The 20,188-nt window shown below is 47.9% G+C and overlaps 1 protein-coding gene across 10 annotated transcripts in view; it reads left to right on the forward strand.

Moving 5' to 3' along the window:
• FHOD3 (formin homology 2 domain containing 3) overlaps positions 1-20,188 on the forward strand; it is a 454,740-nt gene that overhangs the window by 381,410 nt on the left and 53,142 nt on the right. For all 10 annotated transcript variants that reach the window (XM_004752275.3, XM_004752277.3, XM_004752278.3 and 7 more), the window contains 2 exons: positions 7,647-7,925; positions 15,445-16,325. In XM_004752275.3, the coding sequence (XP_004752332.1) occupies positions 7,647-7,925; positions 15,445-16,325 (1,160 nt within the window). The remainder of the gene's footprint in view (positions 1-7,646; positions 7,926-15,444; positions 16,326-20,188) is intronic.

The raw sequence follows: 20,188 nt of genomic DNA on the forward strand, positions 1-20,188 counted from the left end.
GAGGTGAACTCCATCAGAAGCATTATCTGGGGGTCATGGGTCAGGGGAGTGAAGATTACAATCTGAAAAGGGCTTCTGATCCTGTACAATATCCAGCTCAAGTGTTGGTTTCCATGTAAGCCCTAATATGGAGGTCGCAGATCTGTTTTTTCTTGAGTCATTCCTAGCTTTCGTGTGCCTTTGGATAGTATGAACAGCATGCTATACCAAATGTGATTTTAGAGTGTAAGGTTTTGTGTGTCATGGTCACATGACCCCCCACTACAAGCCCAGTACTTCTTATGACATTCCACTAAAGAGAAGCAAACACCTTGTTGGAACCCTGAGGGTTGGTATGGTTTCTACAAAATGGTGTCTTCTAAATGATGCCTACCTTCCTACCTACCTACTACCTTCCAAAGGTAATTTTGGCCCCGTCCGAAGGTAACTTTGGCCACATATGGTTTTCATCTTAAGAGGTGGCTTAGGCTGAGCCTGTTTAGAAAATTTAGCTCTCAATTTTGATAATCATAATAAAACTGGGCTAAATTTAGAAGACACATGAACACTAGATGGATGGATCAGTATTTTGCACATGATAAAGTGGGTTGTTTGTATAAAGCTTGAGAGGCTGAGTTTGAGTCCATCTTAATGAAACTGTTCCTTTAGGGTTGAGATTCTCGACATAGGGTGCTCCCTGCCACCCCACTCCCCCACTCCCCCCAAGAGACATTTGACAGTGTCTGGAGATATTTTTAGTTGTCACAACTGAGGAGGTGGTGGTGTTGGCCTCTAGTGGGTAGAGGCTAGGAATGCTGCTAAGCACCCTGCAGAACACAGAACAGCCCTCCCACAACCAAGAATTCTCCAACCCCAAATATCCATGGTATTAAGGCCAAGAAATCCTGCTCTAGAGTGAATCTGAGTGAACAGCTTAGCATGAACTGGCCCAGCACCAAAGGCGAAGTCTAAAGAATTTTCAAAGTTGTGGGCTTTTTCTCTTGGGACCTTTTTCACATTTATGTGATTAAACCACAAGTTTAAAGTTGATGGTGTTAGTTATTAGCTCTGAACTGGGGAGGTCCCTGGAATGTACATGATCTGGAGCAACTGTTATAGAATTGGCTGGCCCAGCCCTTGGTTTCGTAAGACCTGCCAGAAAGCCAAGTCCTGGCAGAGTCTTCGAGACACCATCACAGACAGAAATCAATTGAAGCCACCCAAAGACTTATTAAGTTCAGATCCTTCTACCAGCAGTTTATCTCTTCAAAGGAAAGTTGCATGATTGGAGATTCCAACTGGACACTCTGGACTCGGCTGTTAGGGACATGGATGAAAGCGGACCTGGAACGGTTGTGTTATATTTGTTTGTCTCTTCAGGAGTGATTCTGTGCTTCTCCTTTACAGCATAAGTCACCCATCTCAGAGTGGACCATCGTAATTAATAGCCTAGGCTTCTCAGTCAGTTCTGGTGGGGTTCAAATCCCCGCTCTGCTTGTCGATGAGGCTGGGAGGAGATGAACACTCAGAGGGTGCCTGAAGGCTGCCTGTAAAGGGACAGTTCCCGGAGGTGTGGGAAATGTCCCAGGACCATCAAGAAGCCCCCAGAGATGAACAGCACTGCTCCCACCTCCAGGCCTGGAGGAACTTGGTCATGCCTGGGACTCAGCAAGAGCCATAGCCTTGGGGAGGAGAGCACAAGGCAGAAATGGTGACCTGACCACTTCTGCCAGACTGAGGCCCCACGTAAAGAGAGTGGAGGCATAAACACACCAGCCTCTCCTTCCTCCCTCCCGTGCTGCTACTTCTCTGTGAAAGTGAGGGGATCCAGCCTCCCCAGGGCACAGAGCAGAGCAGAGAGTGGGTCTGGAGAAGCAGCTATGAACAACCAGCCCATAGTGTAGCCTGGACATGTTGCTTAACCTCTCTGGACAGGTGTCCTCCCTTCTCATATGGGGACAATAATCTTCGTACTCCTGGTGTGAGGACTCCATGGAGTGGTGTGTATGCAGTTCCTGGGACGCACCAGTGTGTAGAAGGCTCTTGGTACCCAGTACACAGGGCTTGATGTCCAGTGAGATTTTCCAGACAAGATGAGGAGTTGGTGATGGGCTTTTGGAGGGACAAAGAGAACTAGCTATTAGAAGTTGTCCTCTGCCTTGGCTGAATTCCTCAGGGCCTGCTCTCTCTCCTCTCCCTCGCAGTTCTGTGATCTGCATGAGGGAAGCCCCAGAGTCTGACCGGGCCCTCTTTTATATTCTCTCAACAAAAGCAGTGAAGTTTTCCCTCTTTCCCTGTGGTTCTCATGTTGATGGGTTCCCATCCTGATCCCACGTCCAGCCTCTCTGTCCTGAAAAGTCTGTTTTCTTTGGATAAAGCATTCCCCTCTATGGCCATGTTTGGGTTACAGGCCCATCCCCAATATGGCGACAACCAGTCTCCTTGTTACTTCTTTCTGAATAGACTGTGGATCTCTTCCTTTCAGTGATTTCTTTCACGTTACCTAGATTATCCATTTCTACATCCCTTTATGCAGTTTAATTTTGATTTCTTTCTCCTTTTTCTCCTCTCTGCACTCCAACCTTAAAATTTAGTTTAAAGCCCCTTGAATCAGGTCAGAGCAGGTTCTGGCCAAATACATTTTTCTGGCCTTTGCTAAGTGCATTCTGGCAATGCCGGGATCCCATCAGTCTGCTCGCTTAGGATGTGGTCCAGGAAGACAGGTCCCGGTTTTGGATGCCTTTTATGCCGCCAGGCATTTCTTGCCATGTCCTCCTTTCTGTACTCATGCCTCCTGCAGGAAGAAGGACTACCTGGCCCCTGGCCCAGGAACTTCTCGCAACTCCTCTTCCCTTAAGTGCAGGCCCAGAGATCAGGCAGGCCCTTACGTCCTTCCTCTGTCCAAGGTGATGGGCGGGCATGGCTGGTGATGGAAAAGCTGGGTTTGGGGGGGTGGCTGGCAGCTCCTGACTTGCAGGTTTAGTTAATTGTGGTCACTTCTGAACCTGCACCAAAGGCAGGGCTTCAAGGTCCTTAGAGGCGTGCGCTTGGGTGTGGGTGCCCTGCTCGGCACCGTGGCCTGCACTCTTCCCTCCCCAGCCTTGCTCTCTGACGGCAGCATGAGGGGCCTCCCTACAGAGGTGTTGTTGTGCTCATTTAGGAGACATGAAGTGAGGGGTGCTCAGTTGCAGTCCTCAGAGGGAGACAACACCCCATGCTCTCCTCAGATGCTGACAGGCTACCTCCACCAAGGACTCTCTGGATTGGAACAGCTTCCCGTTGGCGCCATGTTTTTAATCATCATCGTGTGTTGAGCCCCAGTGTCTGGCATTCATCTCTCCCGACTCAGTCTCTGTCTGCAGGGCTTGCTTCCTGGGCTGTGCACTCCACACAAGTGAGGCACTTCTCCCATAGCCCCAGCCATGTGCCAGCCATCTCAGTAGCAAGAGTTGCTTGCCTGTCCCTACCTACAGCAGCCATCGCCGCCCTCAGGGTGACATCCCGGGTCCTCACCCCGCCCTGCAAGGCCCACAGCCAGAGCTCTGGTGCACGCAGCTTGCGTTCCTCCAGCATGCCCTGTCTCTTCGTCTCTGCACATGCTCCTCCCTCTGCCTAGAACATTCTCACGTCCACTCTTGCCCCTCTCAACTCATTTTCTCCTTGGAAACCCTGCTTAAATGTCACTTTGGCACAGTAACTTACCTTCGTTCTCAGGCATTGCTAAAGTCCCTTGTCATACCCTCCCCCCCGCAACCCCTACCACTGGCCACGATGCTTTTGCTTTTAGAGCATTGTCATATGGATAGACACGTTTAACTGTGTCAGGGTGAGCCAAGGGGCTGAGATTCCCATGTTCATTGGCGATAGGGCTCCCCCACCTTTGCCATGCAAAGGCCATGGCCAGGCACGTATGGACTCTTTGCTCCTCTATAATCCCTATGATGACAAGCACTGGGTCTGTCGCTTGTGTCACTCATGTATCCCTGTGTCTTTCACCACCAACACTGTTGTTGGGCCACAGAAAGGTTCATTAAATATGAGGGCTGACAGTTGGGGGAAGTTGTGAGCAGTTTCCACCCCTAGGTGTTGACAAGTGTCTTAGCTGTCTTAGGGCTGTTCCTGAAGACTCATAAGATACGGTCGTCCTGCTTCCTGGGCACTCTGTGAAGGGAGATGATACTTTTTCCCCTGTCTGCTCAGAGCAGGGCAACCTGGCAGAGGGTAGTGACTCAAGGAATGGAGGGGTGTGTGTGGAGGGGCCATGAAAAGAGGACCTGTTGAGGGAGAATGGGAGAGGGGAACAGAAATGTTCTGGAACTTGGGGTGCAGTCCCAGCTTCCTGGACATCAGCGAAGACTTTCTGAGTAGATGTTGCCCTGATACCACGCTGGGGGCTCGCGGACACTGGAGGAAGGTCAGGTCTCAGCCCTCAGGGACTTTTTGCCTTGTCATTCCTGTGTTCGGTTAATGCAGCTGCAGAAGGGCTGTGCCACGGTCCTGGCTGCTCCTTCCAGTGACCTCCTGTCACTTGTTATCCAGTACCTTCTCTTGCATGACCAGCGACATAGGACTGTGATCCCCATGGATGGGTTTTTATGTCCCTTTTCCCTAGCTGAGGAGCGAGCCCTCAAAAAGCCGGGATGTGTGTTCTGTCAATGACAGGGGTGCTGCCTGGCGTGTGCGGGACAGGTGTCGTCAGGAAGGAGCCACATGTGTTTGCTCTTGCACCGCCTCCCTCTAGCTATGCTGGTTTTGCTCGACTCACATGTATGTGACTATTATTTGTCCATCGCTAGGACAACCTCAGTGCCACAGATTTGCAGTCGGGCCTGGTGGTGCTGAGTCTGCATTCTGGTCAGGGCGGTTTAGGAGACAGCCGCCTCCCCAGCAGCAGGACATGGAGAAACCAGATGGTGCGGCTCACACACAGAAATGACTCCACGAAGTGAGGTCCTTGCATGGGGGGCTGAGGTTTCTGAGTGATTTAGTGACGAGACTGGGTGGCTCTCTGGCACATGCGTGACTGTTACCGGTAGCACCTGTGCTCCTCAGGGGCCAGAGTCGCTGCTTTGGTGGAAGGAAACAGGATGGCGGTGTGCACGTGGGCTAAAGTCAAACCGCCACCACACGTGGGTCTTTCCTACTTCGTGGGCCCATTCTCCTGGGGATGGAGAGTAGACACAGGCTTCTGGCAACCCACCACACCCATCTCTCCATCACAGACAAAGCCACATGGAGGCACCCTAGCTGGTGTTCACCATATGCTGACCAGTTAAAACTCAAATGCCTGCCACATGCTAGACGGTTGGAAACACATTTGGGTTTTGATGTGGCTATTTCTGATGTGAGTGTGTGCGAGGACATATGCCTTCTGTCAACCCAAGAATGACGGTGGTAACATGACGCTTCTGCTGTACTCATAAAGGAAGGGGTGTTTGTAGCTCCTCAATAAATACTTCATTATCAGAGGAAGAAGAAATCACCAGAAAATCTCCTTTAATACCAAAGGGCATTTTTCCCGAGGTTGTATTCACACTTACCCTGTACTCAGTTCGGTCTTTGTTTTTGAGGAAGAGGGTCCGCCAGTACCATGCTTTGGTAGGTGAGCTCAAGGTGTATGCCCTTTGGCTTCCTCCTGCTGCTACCAGGGAGCGCAATTTGGCCTGGAAACCCTCATATCACCAGTTCTTAGGGACAGCCAGTAGATAGCGGAGGGCCTTTGCTGCCCCGGCCTGCTTCCTCCAGTCTCCCTGGGAAGCAGGTTCCCATACTAGACTAGAAAATATACAACCTGTCACGAAGCCTCGAGCAGGCAGGAAGGAGAGGCTTTCTGACCTCTACACTCAGTTCCTACCTGAAGGACACTGGAGAGACTCTCCTGGAGGAGTCATTCTTCCTTTGGTGGCTGGAAGTTGCCCAAGGACATAAGGAGAAGCTGATGTTGCACTTTCCCCAATTCCCTCTTTCTCAGAGGAAGGCAGCCTGAGAGCAGATAAGGGGTGGGGGAAAGGACCCAGGGAGTCCTGGCAGAATGACTTCTGGCTGGGAAGCAGCTGGGCTCCCTGCCCAGTGAGGCCTGAGCAGTCCTCTCCCAGAGGAATGGCACCGCCTGGCCTGCTGGGAGCTCTGTTCTGCAAATTCCACTGCCAGCTGCCCCCACTCACCTGAGCCAGCAGGTCTCCTCCACGGAGGGAGTGCCCTGATCTGCTTGTTCTCCTGGGGTCTTCTGAGGTCTGGGCAGGTTCCTTACAGTCCTGTCCTGTGCAGATCCCGCTGAATTTCTATATTTGTGTAGCATATGCTTGGGGCTTGAGCACATACTCTTGGGATACACTGTCCCGATTCCAGCAATGTGGTTTTGCCCATCCCTGAGGGTCACACTCTCAAGAGTGACCTGTCTCCCTCTGGACTTCACATGTGGCAGCTGGCTCAGAACTTCTTGTGTTCTCTGTCATTTAGCTACTCCTATACAGTGCATAGCTGAGAATTTTGCTCAGGAAAACCATGCAAAGCCATACTATGCCACTTTCCTATTCCCTAGAGGATGTCCCACACGGGAATGGGAACATCATACCTTGCTACAAGCATCAAATCTCCAGTCCTGATAGGTTCATAAATAGTTCTGTGCCCATGAGAGATTCTCCAGAACAACTTTCCAAATCATGGGCTAATCAAATTACGAGTAAACCTAATTCAAGCGAAGGGCGTCAGTCCTCATTGGTTTGGCCACCAATAAAACACAGGGCTGCTCCTGGTGCATAACAAATTACCACAAACAGCAATTCAAATTAAACCCATTCATTATCTCACAGTTTCCGTAGGTCAGAAGTCCAGCAGAGTTCAACTTGTTCTCAGTGCTGGGGCTCATGAAGCCCCACTCAAGCTGTGGCTGGCCTGTCCCTTACTGGGAGGCCCTGGGAAAAATCCACCTCCGGTTCATTTAGGTTGTTGGCAGAATTTGGTCTCTTGTGCTCTCGGGCCCAAAGTTCCTGTTCTTTATTTTATGTTGGCCAGGAATTGCTCTCTACAGCTAGTGGCCACTCACGTTTCTTGTCTGTCACATCACATCCCCACCCCCATCTTTAAAGCCACATGCTTCTTACCTCTCTGACTTTTGTTTTTTGTTTTTTGGGTTTTTTTTAAGATTTTATTTATTTATTTATTTGACAGAGATCACAAGTAGGCAGAGAGGCAGGCAGAGAGAGAAGGGGAAACAGGCTCCCCGCTGAGCAGAGAGCCCGATGTGGGGCTCGATCCCAGGACCCTGGGATCATGACCTGAGCTGAAGGCAGAGGCTTTAATCTACTGAGCCACCCAGGTACCCCTTTGACTTTGTTTTTTATGGCCCATCAGAAAACACTGTGCTTTTCGAAGTGTCACCAGATTGTCTCAGGCCACCTGGATAATCGCCACATCTTAGAGTCAAGTGACTCGAGACTCCACCGTCAGCTGCATGTCCCCTCCCAGCAGTGCCTAGAAGAGGGTTTGACTGAATGACCAGGAGACGGGAATCCTGGGGATCACCTTTAGACATCTGCCCACCACTAACAATATTCTAGAAAAATCTAGAAAAAGAAATCAACCTCCTGTCTCCTTTCACACCTCCCTTGACATTCCCAAGAAATTCCTGTTGTGATAATAATCTCCATTGTTGTTGTCTCCACCAGCGAGTGTTGGGGATCCTGAGCCTGGACCAGAGGCAGAAGTGGGGCAGGGTACCGATGAGGCCAGCCCAGAAGTAGCCCGAGCCTGCGTGGGAGCAGAGAGCGAAGTGGAGCGAGCCCTGGAGCAAGAGCCAGAAGAGCGAGCCTCCCTCAGTGAGAAAGAGAGGCAGAGTGAGGAGGTGAACGAGAAGGACAACTGCTCGGCCTCCAGCATCTCGTCCTCCAGCAGCACGTTAGAGAGGGAGGAGAAGGAGGACAAGCTCTCCAGGGACAAGGGAACTGGTAATACAGCCCCAGTGAATACGTTCCAGGGAACCCTGGGTGGGGGACTTGGTTTGTTGGCCACTGAGGTGACCCTGCTGGCTCAGCTCGCTCAATGGGCTATGTCACCTGGTGTCTGGAGGTGAGGGGTGTGGCCAGCCCTCAGCTTCCTGCCCCATGGGGAGGTGGCCCCATGCCCTATGCCATGCTCACTTTGACAGGTGGGAAAAGGGTCCAATAATGAGGATAGCCAAGGACTTTTCTTGAAAAATAAGCCCCAAAAGAGACCTTCCTCATTTCCTTCTAATTGCTTGTTCATAGTAAATGTAGCTTTTGTTCTAAGTTAAATTGAGACATATGTCATGTTGCTGTCTGCTCCCTTGAAAGTTTCTGCAGTGACGTGTGCTAAGCCATCATGATGAACATTTCAGACCAGAGCAGATTGGTTAAAATGAATTGAATGAGTACTTCTAAAAAGTGGCAGTTCAAAGTGTGCTGAAGTCAGTTTGATGTTCTCTAGTGGAATATACATAATTGAAAGAACTTTCCACAATATGCTCAGAGCCAATCTTTTGTTAGAAGTCTTTGCTTTTCTTTATGAAATTTGATCTTTTGGGCATTACAGCTGATATTCAATCAGTTCATCTGTGTAGTGATAATTTTATGCTGAGACACCAAATGGACTGTTAATCCTCACTGGGAACTCATGCCTGCCATGAGACCTATCAATCAATGGCTTAGTTCTAGTTGATACCTGAGTTTTCACCAGCTATATTAATAATATATTAATAATATTATATATTATTATATATTAATAATATATTAATAAGTTTTATTCTTTAAATTTCTGGTCATTATGATGCATTGAAGAAGAACTGAAAGACTTTATTAGTTTATATTTTTAGTAATAATTGCATTGAAAATCTCGTGTCTGTTTGGTTGAAGATGTATGTGTTAGAAGGTATTACATATATGGATATTTATTTAATTTTCTTTCAAAGTCAGATGGCAATTAGTCTCCCAAATCCTGCTTGTTAGTATTCACATTTAATGTGATTAGGGTCACAGTACAGGGGGTCGGGTCGGGGAAGTCTTCTTGATCAGTTTCATCTTAAATCATGTTTTATTATAAATAGCTGTAGAAATTATTCATCATCACTGGGTTTAGCAAAGCCTAAGACATATCAACAAGTTGGGTTAGTGAAAAGAAGCCAAGGAACAGAACTTTCTTGGATCAGCTTGTCCAATATTTTTCCAAATAAGGGCAACTTTCCAAAAATGGAGACTCTACTCCCAGTGAAGAACCATTGATTTTCTACCAAAAGCTGGTGGTGTCCAAGACTATTGACTCAGGAATTAAGGCTTTGCAGTGATTTTATTCTGCTTCAGTCTGGTGCTATTAAGAGATGTGATCATGTCTGTTTGTTGTAGCTTCTTAGTTCCTAGAAAATCCCACTGTTCCCAGGCACCAGGAGCAGCGGAGAAGTCGGGCAGCTCTGTCATCATATCTCTTGCCTTTGAAAGTGTTCTCAAATCACAGAAGCAATCACAACAATCCTAATGATTGTATCCATTACTCAGAAATTATTCTGTAGGGCTTGAAAGAGTCTCAACTTTTTCTGCTTGGGTGGCTTTCTTTTTGTTTCATGTGTTCCTCTCCATGGCATTAGTGTGAGAGGAGTTATTGTAGCATTTGTTACACTTTTCTGTCATGCCTTGTATAAGTGTCCTTTACCGCCACTTGAATGTAAGCTTTGTGAGGATGGGGATGTCTGTCTTGTTCATTATGAGTCCTCACTTCCTAGCTTTAGGACTAGTACATAGTAGAGGCTCAAAAAAACCACTGATGATTAATTGAATGAAGAGACATCTGCCTAAGATGGAGGAGCTCTATTGTTCCCAGTTCCTTCCTCTCACAACCAAAATGGGAACACCCTGTGCATAGCAGAACAATCAGTTGTAGGAAGACTCTGAAAAGCAGAAAGAAGGCAGACTGTCTAGGGACCTTTGGACATTAATGACATGGCAGTGAAGCTCTAAGTAAATCCTATTCTCATAGCCAAAGAATTGGGAAAAGGATTGCCTAACAGAGCAGAACATCATTTTGGCTGTTAATACATGCCCTACCCTAGACAAGCACTAATGGGAAATCTGCTATTGTCCTACTCCTCCACTACCTAGTAGTTTCAGTGGGACCAAACAGGAAGTAATCTTCTACAACCTGCCCTCCATGGAAACAAGAGTTATATGGTTCCCATTCTCCCCTCCTTCCAACTGTCTAGTGCCAGTGAGACTCAGGATGGAGCTAGTTCTCTGTCCCCTGCCCAACAGAAGCCAGTAGTGCTATCTCATTTCCTTGCTGGCGTAGTTCTGGCCTAATGGGGAACTGATATTCTATCACCTACAGTGGCATCCCAGTTCCCCATTAAGATAGTGTCAGTGGGATCTTCTAGAGATCTGAGTTTACACCTTCACCCCAGAAGAGAGAGACTTAAGGAGGCAGTAGAAGAGGACAAGGGGCTGCTGCACCCCCAACCTGGCCATCTTTAGTGAGGGCAAGTCAGCCCTCTTGCTGCGGTGGTGACAGTAAGATGCGGTAAGGAGCTGAACATCTACCCCCACTAAGACCTGTCCACCACATCTAAACACAGAGAGTGCCTGCTGAAAGAGAAGAGTAAGTATGATCCAAAGTCTAGCAAATAATCCCCAAAATATCCAGGATACACTCTAAAATCTCTCATCATTTCAAGAACTAGGGCACTCACAACTTGAATGGGAAAGACAAGAAGCCAATGCCAACACCAGAATGAGCCAGATGTTGGAATTATCTGACAAGGCTTTGAAGGCAGCCATCATAATAATGCTTTCGTGAACAGTTCCAAACATTCAGCAAACACATGAAAGAAATAAAATATCTTAGCAAAAAGAAAGAAAGATATAAAAAAGAACCAAAGAGAAATTACAGAACTGAAAAATAAAATGACCAAAATAAAATATTTGTTAGGCTCTGTAGTAGATTGGAGACAGTAAAGGAAATAACCTGTGCAGTTGAAAACTGATCAGTAGAAATGACCAAATCTGAATAAAAAAGGGCAAAAACAGACTAGAGAATGAACCGAGCTTCAGGGACCTGTGAGACTATATCAACAGAACTAACATTCATTTCATTGGAGTCTGAGCGGGAGAGGAGAAAGCCTGCAGGGCTGGAAAAACATCTAAGAAATAAAGACTGAAATTTTCCCAAATTACAAAAGGTGTAAACCTCCAGATTTAAGAAGCTAAGCAAATCCTAATGGGGATAAAGCCAAAGAAATTCACACCAGTTCTAAAAATTAAAGACCAAAAATAAAAAATCTTGAAAGGGAGTAGGAAGAAACGGTGCATTATCTATAGAAGACCACCAATTCAAATGTTTCATCTGAAACATGGGGGCGAGAAGAAAGGGCCACAGCATTTGTCAAGTGATGAAAGACTAGAATTATCAATCTGAATTCTAGATCCAGCAAAATTAGCCTTTAAGAATGAAGAGAAAATGAGGACATTCTCAGTTAAAGAAAAACTAAGAGAATTTGCCACTAGCTGGCCACTTTAAGAACGGCCAAAGGATGTTCTTGAACAGAAAGCGAATGATGACAGCAGGCGGCTAGGAATTTCGGAAAAAACTGAACAATGGAATAGGTAAAAATAGTAAATAACAAAGACTGTCTTTTGCCTCAACAATTTTCTTAAATCTTATGTGATGGTAGAAACAAAAATTAGAATGTGATGTCTTGTGCTCAAGTATGTAGAGGAAATACTTAGGACAATTCTGTTTTTAAAGTAAGGAGAGTCAAAGGATCTAATGGAAGGAAGGGTTCTATGCTTCAGAGTAGTAGAGTTTTAGTACCAGCCCATGGAGAAGTTAGTGTTCATATTGTAATTCCTAGAGCAACTGCTAAGAAGATTATATGAAACAGTGGACTCAAAAACAGTAAAAATCGAATTGAAATTTTAAAGAATATTCAGGTAACCCACTTGAGACCAAAAAAGAAGAAACAGGCACCAAAACAAAGAGAACAAAAAATAAAATAAAATAAAATAAAGAGGCCGACTGAAGCCCTAACGTAATAACTACCTCAGTTTTTTAAAGTAGTCTCTACGCCTAATGCAGGGCTCAGACCCACAACCTCAAGATTGAGAGTCACATGTTCTACCAACTGAGCCAGCCAGGTACCCCAATAATTACTTTAAATTAAAAGATGGAGATTTGCAGATAAAAATATAAATGTATACAAAACTTCTTTTAAACATAAGGCCACAGGCAGATGGAAAGTTAAAAGTTGGGAAAAGATATACCATGCTACCGTTAATCAAAGAAAGCAGGAAAGACTGTATTAATATCAGATAAGGTAGACTTCAAAGCAAAGGAAATTACTAGAGACAAAGAAGCCTACATAGTGTAGCATACACTACATAATGATGCAAGAAGACCTAAGTGAGTAAAGAGAGTAAGGGAGAAACCCAGCATTTAAAATATTCCAATTGTATCCTTTTCCTTGTTGACAAAATAAGAAAATGTAACATTTCCCAGTAAATGGAGAAGGAGAGAGACTCAGCCACTTTATGTGCTGCAGCTTGCTGATCTCAAAGCAGTCTTCCCATTTACAGGGCTGTCTGGCCAGTTGTGGGGACTCTAGATACCTAGATTTTCCCATCATATCCTCAAATGCCATCTTCTCCCTCTTTGATGGGGGTTGTCTCCTAGGTGTGTGCTTTGAAACACTTGTGAGAGGCTTCAAGAGCTCCTTGTTCTGGTTATGGGTCCTTTGGTGAGGTTAGGTCACTGCTGAACAGAAGACAAAGCTACAGAGGAAGGAGAACACCAGGGGACCTTTGTGCCTCCCCAGTAATGCCTCCTGTAAGATCAAGGCAGGGCCCTGTGGGAGAGAACAGTGTCCCTCCCAGCATGTTTGATCGGGCCATTCTCCTTCGGTGGAACAAAAGCTCCTGATGTGCATGTCGGTGGCCTAGGCCCTTGCCATTCCCCAACACGAATAAAGGCCTTGGGTATACCATAGAACTCACATTCTGAATGCCCGCCAGACAGCCCTGCTGGCCCTTAGGAAGCAAACTCAGAAGAGTAACTTTCCTGACCATTCATTGATTCATCCTCAAGGCTGGGAGTACCACAATGAACAAGAGCAACCACAAAACCCAATCCCGCTCCTGTAGAGTTTACATGCCAACAAAGAGGACAGTTTAACAAGTACTTGTAATCATTCCAGTGGTAGGACAAAGGCAGCAATAAAATAAATAAGGGAAATGCGTGGAAGATGAGGCAGTAAAGTACTTTTTTTTTTTTTTTTTTTTAGTTTATTTGACAGAGAGATCACAAGTAGGCAGAGAGGCAGGTAGAGAGGGAGGAAGCAGGCTCCCTGCTGAGCAGAGAGCCCAATGTGGGGCTTGATCCCAGGACCCTGAGATCATGACCTGAGCCAAAGGCAGAGGTTTAACCCACTGAGCCACTCAGGCGCCCCTAAAGTACTCTTGTGATGAATGCTCGAAAGAGTGAAAAATGGCATTGGGGAGAGGGAGGGAGTGTTGCACAATTTTAAATAAGGTGGTTGGGGAAGACTTCATTGAGAAGGTGCTATTTGAGCAAAGTCCTAAAAGGAGATTGAGAAACAAATTGTGTGGTTACGTGGGTGCAGTTTGTCCTGGGATGGGCAAAGGCCCTGAGGCCAGATCATGCCCGGTGAGGTCTAAGAATGTCAAGCAGCTACTATAGCTAAAGAGGTATGAAAATTAAGGTGGGTTCACACAGGGTTTGGGAATATTGAAAGGTCACTGGTTTTTTTCTTGGCAGAATGTAGCAGTTTTAGAAGTCTTTGAGCAGAAAGATCTGATCGGACGTTTTAACACATGGCATTGCTGTCAAGAACTGACTCTAGAGGGACATGTGTGGAAGCTGGGACCAGCGAGGGGACATCTCTGCAGTGTTGTAGGCAAGGAACCATGCTGGCTCAGACCAGGGCCACGGCAGGGCACGTGATGAAAGTGGGCAGATTCTGGATATGACATGAAGCTTTAGCTAATAGGACACCCTGCTGTGTTAGAAGGTGTGCATAAAAGAACAGGAGGAGTCCAAGGACTGAGATTTTTGGAACCAGTCTCAAGATGAATGATGAAAGTTGCCCTGTCTGAAACAGGAAAGGACTGCAGGAGAAGCAGGTTAAGGGGAGCGTGGTGTGGATGAGGGCAGACATGGCACCTAAAGCCCGAACACTGGATGGGATGGTAACTAAGTGTATCAGGATATAAGAGGGCCAAGGACATTTAAAGGGTAAAGATAAGGAGGAACTGGCATAGGAGACGCAGAAAGAGAAGTCAGAGGAAAGGCAGTAGAGCAGGTGAATACAATGTTCCAGAAGCCAAGTGAAGGCATAAGGAGGGAGTGAGCTGCTGGGTCTAGTGCAGCATCAAAGTCTTCAACCACCTGGGAAGGAGCAGCTTTGACAGGTGCTGAGAGCAAAAACTTCATTAGACAGGGTTCAAGAGAGAGAATAAGGAGAAAAATTGGAGCAGTGAGTGAAATATCTCTGATAAGCAGCTTTACTTGAAAGGAGAAAAGTTGGATTATAGCTGGAGGGCTAAGTGGAGTTGCATTTTGTTTGCTTTTTTAAGATGGGTGAAATTATACCATGTTACCAGGCCAGCAGGAAGTTCTAGTAGGCGGAGCATGGGAAATGCAGGACAGAGAACTGCTGGAACGGCTTCCAGAGGCGCACGTGGAGTGGTTGCCCCTGCTAAGGGGGATGGTTTGTCGGTAGTCACAGGAGGGAGGCTGTGGTTGGGGTTCAGGTGCAGGAGCAGGGGAGGCGGGGTGAGACCCTGCAAGATCTCCGCTGACTTCTTCTGTTGAGCTGCTGAACTAGAAGCAAGGCTATGTGCAGATGAGATGGTGGGAAGGTTAGCAGAGGGAGGGCTGGTGGGAAGAGTCCCCCAGAAGAGGTCGTGGATGAGGCTGCCAGGCAGGCTTAAGGGTTTCCTGAACACCGGTGACCACGGACTTATGGTCGGACTGGACATGTTTGGTGAGCTTCCCCAGGCACATGAGCTGAACTGACACAGATGTGGAAACAGACCTCACTCTCCAGCCTTCCCAACACCTGTCCTATGGTGGGAGAGGGAGCATCTTCCTTGCCTCCCTGCATCTAGTTCGGACAGAAGGCCCCTAGTTACCCGTGGCTGGGTGGGTCCGGACCCACTGTCCTGGGTAGGCAGGAAAATACTCCCCTGAGCCACGGTGGTTGCTGAGAACAGTGTCCTGCCTACAAGGGTCTTGAGTCCTGGGGCAGGTCATTGAGACTCTGATGCAGCCTCTCTTTCTGGTCAGGAGCACCCTGTGAGCTGGACCACCTTCCCCTTCAGTCGCTTTATTTCAGTGTCTTGTCTGAAGTCACTCTGTGTGTAAGGCTTCCCCGTTCCCTAACTGGTTTCTCATGAGACTGAGACACCTGCCGCTTGCTCACTTTCTCTCCCTCCTCCTGTACGCTTTCAGGTGTGTGGTCCGCGGGTGTTCAGGATGCCGGTGTAAATGAACAGTGCGGCGACATCCTCACCAACAAACGCTTCATGCTGGACATGCTGTATGCCCATAACAGAAAGCCCACGGATGACGAGGAGAAGGGGGAGGGCGAGAGCGGGAGGACTGAGCCGGGCGCCGAGGCGGTGGCCAGCCTGGCTAGCAGGATATCCACTCTGCAGGCCAACTCTCTGGCCCCGGATGACAGCGTCAGGAGGGTGGACGTTGGCTGTCTGGACAATCGGGGCAGCGTGAAAGCCTTCGCTGAGAAGTTCAATAGCGGAGACCTAGGGAGGGGCTCCGTCTCCCCTGACGCCGAGCCGAATGACAAGGTCCCCGAGAAAGCCTCCGCGCAGCCGAAGACGGAATCTGACTACATCTGGGACCAGCTCATGGCCAACCCGAGGGAGCTCCGAATCCAAGACATGGATTTCACCGACCTGGGGGAGGAGGACGACGTGGACGTCCTGGACGTGGACCTGGGTCCCAGGGAGGCCCCGGGGCCGCCGCCCCCACCCCCGCCCACCTTTCTGGGTTTGCCGCCCCCGCCCCCGCCGCCCCTGCTGGACAGCGTGCCTCCCCCTCCAGTCCCCGGTAATTTATTGGCTCCTTCTCCAGTATTCAATGCTCCTCAGGGCTTAGGGTGGCCCCAGGTCCCCCGGGGTCAGCCGGCATTCACCAAGAAAAAGAAGACCATCCGTCTCTTCTGGAACGAAGTGCGGCCCTTCGAGTGGCCGTGTAAGAACAACCGACGTTGCCGAGAATTCCTGTGGTCGAAACTGGAACCCATCAAGGTGGACACGTCCAGGCTGGAGCACCTGTTTGAGTCTAAGTCAAAGGAACTGGCCGTCTCCAAGGTACCGCTGGCATCCCAAAGGCTTCTTGATTTGCAGAGCTCCGCTGTTGGGTAGGAGTGAGAGGTCTGTGGTGTGTAAAAATTGCTTCGTGCTGCTTTGGCTCCGTGGTAAAAGAGGCGGTTCGTGTAACAGTCTGACCTTTCAGAGACTAGTCTGTGCCCTGTGCTAGACACAAGCTACCGCGTGCAGGACCCTAACTGGCTAAGGCAGAGGGCAGCCTCCTAACACCCTTAGGCAAAATAGCTTTCAAAGAACCAAATCACCCAGGGGAAAAGGCAGAAAGAATCGCCAGGGAGTATTGGCATAGCCCAACCATAGACGCTGATGTCAACAAGAGGAAAGCAGTCTTGCACATTTATCAAACGCACGAACTTTATCCCTGGGTCTGCTTACTTTTCCGTTGATTATAGTGGGTGCTGGTGATGGTTGGAACCTCATCTGGAACCACACAGTAATTTAGAGTCTGCAGATTTATCTGCGAGAATTTACCGTGGGTTAGTTTTAGCTGTGTGTGTTGTTGCATTTATCAGCGTTTGGGGTGAGTGTAAAGCTACCTGAGCCGGGCTCCCCCATCTGCCAGTCGAGTACCAATTCTGAATCAAAAAGATCAAATCAACTTCAGGATAAGAGTGCCCTTTAGACAGGGAGCCAGGGGGCAGTGTCAGTGCTGGGGGTGGCAGGGGCAGTGCGGGGTTGCTGGGGGTGGGGTGTGGAACAGGTAGGGCTGCTTTTCCCAAGTTGGCCTTTACCCTGGTGTCGATTTCTGCCCAGTCTCAGCAAGGATGTGAATCTAAACTATTCCAGCCTCAGGAATCCCGCCCCCCGACCCTGACCCCCGGCCCTGAGTCAGAATGAAAGCTTCCTCCTGCTTATAAAGCCAAACAGCTAGGATCCAGCACAGCGAAGCTTGTCCCGTCAGTGCTCTCCTTTAGCAGAAAGTAGACCCCCTTTTGTCCTCTCTCAGAAATGACATCGGGGAACGTGAGGTTGGGAACCCGCTCTGGGTGTCTGTGTCCTGACTTTGCCGGGACTGGGGACATGTGGTGCTGAGCCTGCCACCACGCCCCCTTGAGTTCTTCCAGTGCAGTTCTGGCATTTGGGACAAGACAGGCCTGGCTGGTTCCAATAGCAGTCTTTGGTGGCCCAGAGTTCCCCAGGGCCTGCTCTCACCACCCTCCAACCCACTGATCTAGTTGGCTGGTCTCCCTCGGCCGCCACCTCCCACATGGGCTCCTCTGGCTGGTGTCCCCTCTGGGCTTCCCCTGGGTGCTCAGCCCCTGTAGGTGGCTGGCCCTTGACACGGGTGGGAGGAAGACAAGGGAGTAGCAGTTTGGCAGTGAAGTTACTTCTGACTTCATTTTTACAAAGGAAATAGCAAGATTAAAAGCTTCACTGAGAAAACCCCAAATGGGCAGTCCACTTGCCTCCCTCCTTCTCTTGGCTCTACTCTGGTTGGTGACAAGAGTCTGGTCAGTGCCCGCTCAGTAGCCCAAAGTTCCATTCTGGCTTGAAGCAGGTGGTGACCTCATAAAATACTTTATTGCATGGCGGAAGGACAAATGTTTGCCTGGTTTTTATAAGGTGAGAGCATAAGAGAAACGTAATAGTATATTGAAAAATTTACCAAATGGATTCAACTATGTTCTTCCATGGGACCTAGAAAAACCATACCTTTGCTCTCTGGGTGGGGCCAGGGGTGTGGGCACAGATAAGAAATGTGAGCAGGAACTAATTCACAAATGTCACAGAAGGTGAAAATGCACATTAGGAATAAGATACATCACAGTGGAGAGTTGAATCCCTTAAGTGTAGGTTAGTAAAGCAAATATAACCAATTTTATTTCTGTTTCTAATTCTCTACTGTGATTTTCATAAAACACAGCTGTAAACAGCCACTTCCGAATTCTGGCTCATGAGAAGTTCTTCATTAAACACAATAGCGAGCAACACAAATAAAACGGAATAGACTTCACAAGCCAACACCGAGCAAAGGGAATCGGTTTGGGGTTTTGTCAGAAAACTTACACCAGACCAGAGTTCTGGAACATGCTCATGACATCCGGGTCGCCTCCAAAATAAACACTCCTGCTCCAGATCCAAGGCTGGGTGACCACTTAGTGGAAATAAGAACAGAAAAATATGTTTTTGTGTTTCCTTTCCAAATAGTTTTTGGAACTGGAGCCATTTTTCTCTCTCAGCACAAAATATATATAGCTTTTTAGTAAGATGACTTTAATTATTTTCTGTGGAGAAAAGCAGAATTCTTGTGCTACATTTCATCATGTTGTGCTTCTATTGCTGGGCTAAGGTGTGGCAAATCACAGAGGAGATCATAGGAGTGACCTCAGAGAAGGATGTCAGGGCAGAAAGCCCTGGAGGTAAGGGGAGATACCTCTGTGGATCTGCTGTCATCCTGAGGAAGCCCCAGGAAGTGGTCTTCAACCCGTGTGCCCAATCAAGAGTAGCAAAGCCCCTCCTGCTCCCAAAAGGCAGTTTTTAGATCCCAAGTTACAGACAGACCCAGACATGTGTGGAGTGGGATAGGAAACAGAAGGAAGAGACTTGGTCTCCTCTTCTGGGGACTCCCTCCTGTCTTACTCCCTTGGGCTCATTAGGTTTATCATGGGGAGGGAGCTCCAAAATGGGTTTGAAGAAATTTTTTCAACTTTATTTACCCTGGCATTTTAAAGTAGATCAGAAACGATTAGCATGGACTTGTTAAGAAAATTCAGAGAATGATGGTTTATTTGGTCTGGGGTGAGCCCTAGCTTGGGTTATTTTTAAAAGCTCCCTAGGGACTCAACCAAAGCTGCACCCCACTGATTTAAAGCAAAAAATCAGACACCAACGAGGAGGTCATTGATCCCACCCCCCTCAACACGCACACACCACCATTCTCCATGTTGATACCCCCACCCCCTACCCCACTCAGTTTTATTCTCCTGGGAAGAGAGTCAAGTTTTCCTACCCTGTATTCTAGTTCAGGACATACGGAAAAGCTATTTTATTTAACGTCATGCACAGAGAAAACCCGACATTGGGACTTCAGTGGGCTGACCATACATTGTGTGTCAAGGTTGGCCCAGGTGTGTCCCTGTTGTCCTGGTGTGAGTATTAAGAGCTCTTCCTTGCTCTCCAGGGGTGTCCTGGTTTGGGTAATACACATACTCCATTCCCATGGGAAATGCAGCTGTTTTGCAGCTGGTCTCAGCTTCAGATGACTATTGCAGAAGAACTGGGAAACTAATACTTTTTTTCCCAAAACTTTATGATAAGGCAAGCCTATTCGGGCAAGTTCCTCGGAAACTCCATTCCGAACTATGGGATTTTCAGTCTTTATTTAGACATGGTTGGGTGATGTTGTTGCCTTAATGCTCATCCATGTGTATCAGTCTCCCTTGTTAGAGGACTTAGGAAAATTCCACAGTTGTCCCATCTTTATGACATCTGTATCGTGGCCTCATTGTCATTGTCACTTTCTCAACAGACAGTTTTGAAAATATCCTCTGGCGTCACTCTTTTGGCAGTTAGTGGGGAGTGAGGAGGAATGATTTATCATCGTGGAGCCCATGCTTTGCTGAGCCAGACCAGGGTTTGTGACAGCGAAGCCGAGAAGCATTTTGAAAGGCTGTGCATTTCTTGGGAGTGTTCTCCAGCTTAGGGCTATTCATCTAATAAATCACATCCTGAGTGCAGTTCCTATGTTCAGTCACAGCACCATTGGGTGACAGGTTCTATACACTGAAGATCCACTCTTTAAAGGTTGCGTCCTTTATTTCTAGTGAAATCAGTCTTTAAAAACTCAAAGGAGTGACTCTTCATGGTAGCATTAGGCAACTGGAAACTACGCCGTTTACCTGCCC

The sequence above is a fragment of the Mustela putorius genome, unplaced genomic scaffold (assembly GCF_011764305.1).
Source record: "Mustela putorius furo isolate JIRA1106 unplaced genomic scaffold, ASM1176430v1.1 tig00003858_pilon_pilon_pilon, whole genome shotgun sequence".
Taxonomy (NCBI): Eukaryota; Metazoa; Chordata; class Mammalia; order Carnivora; family Mustelidae; genus Mustela; species Mustela putorius.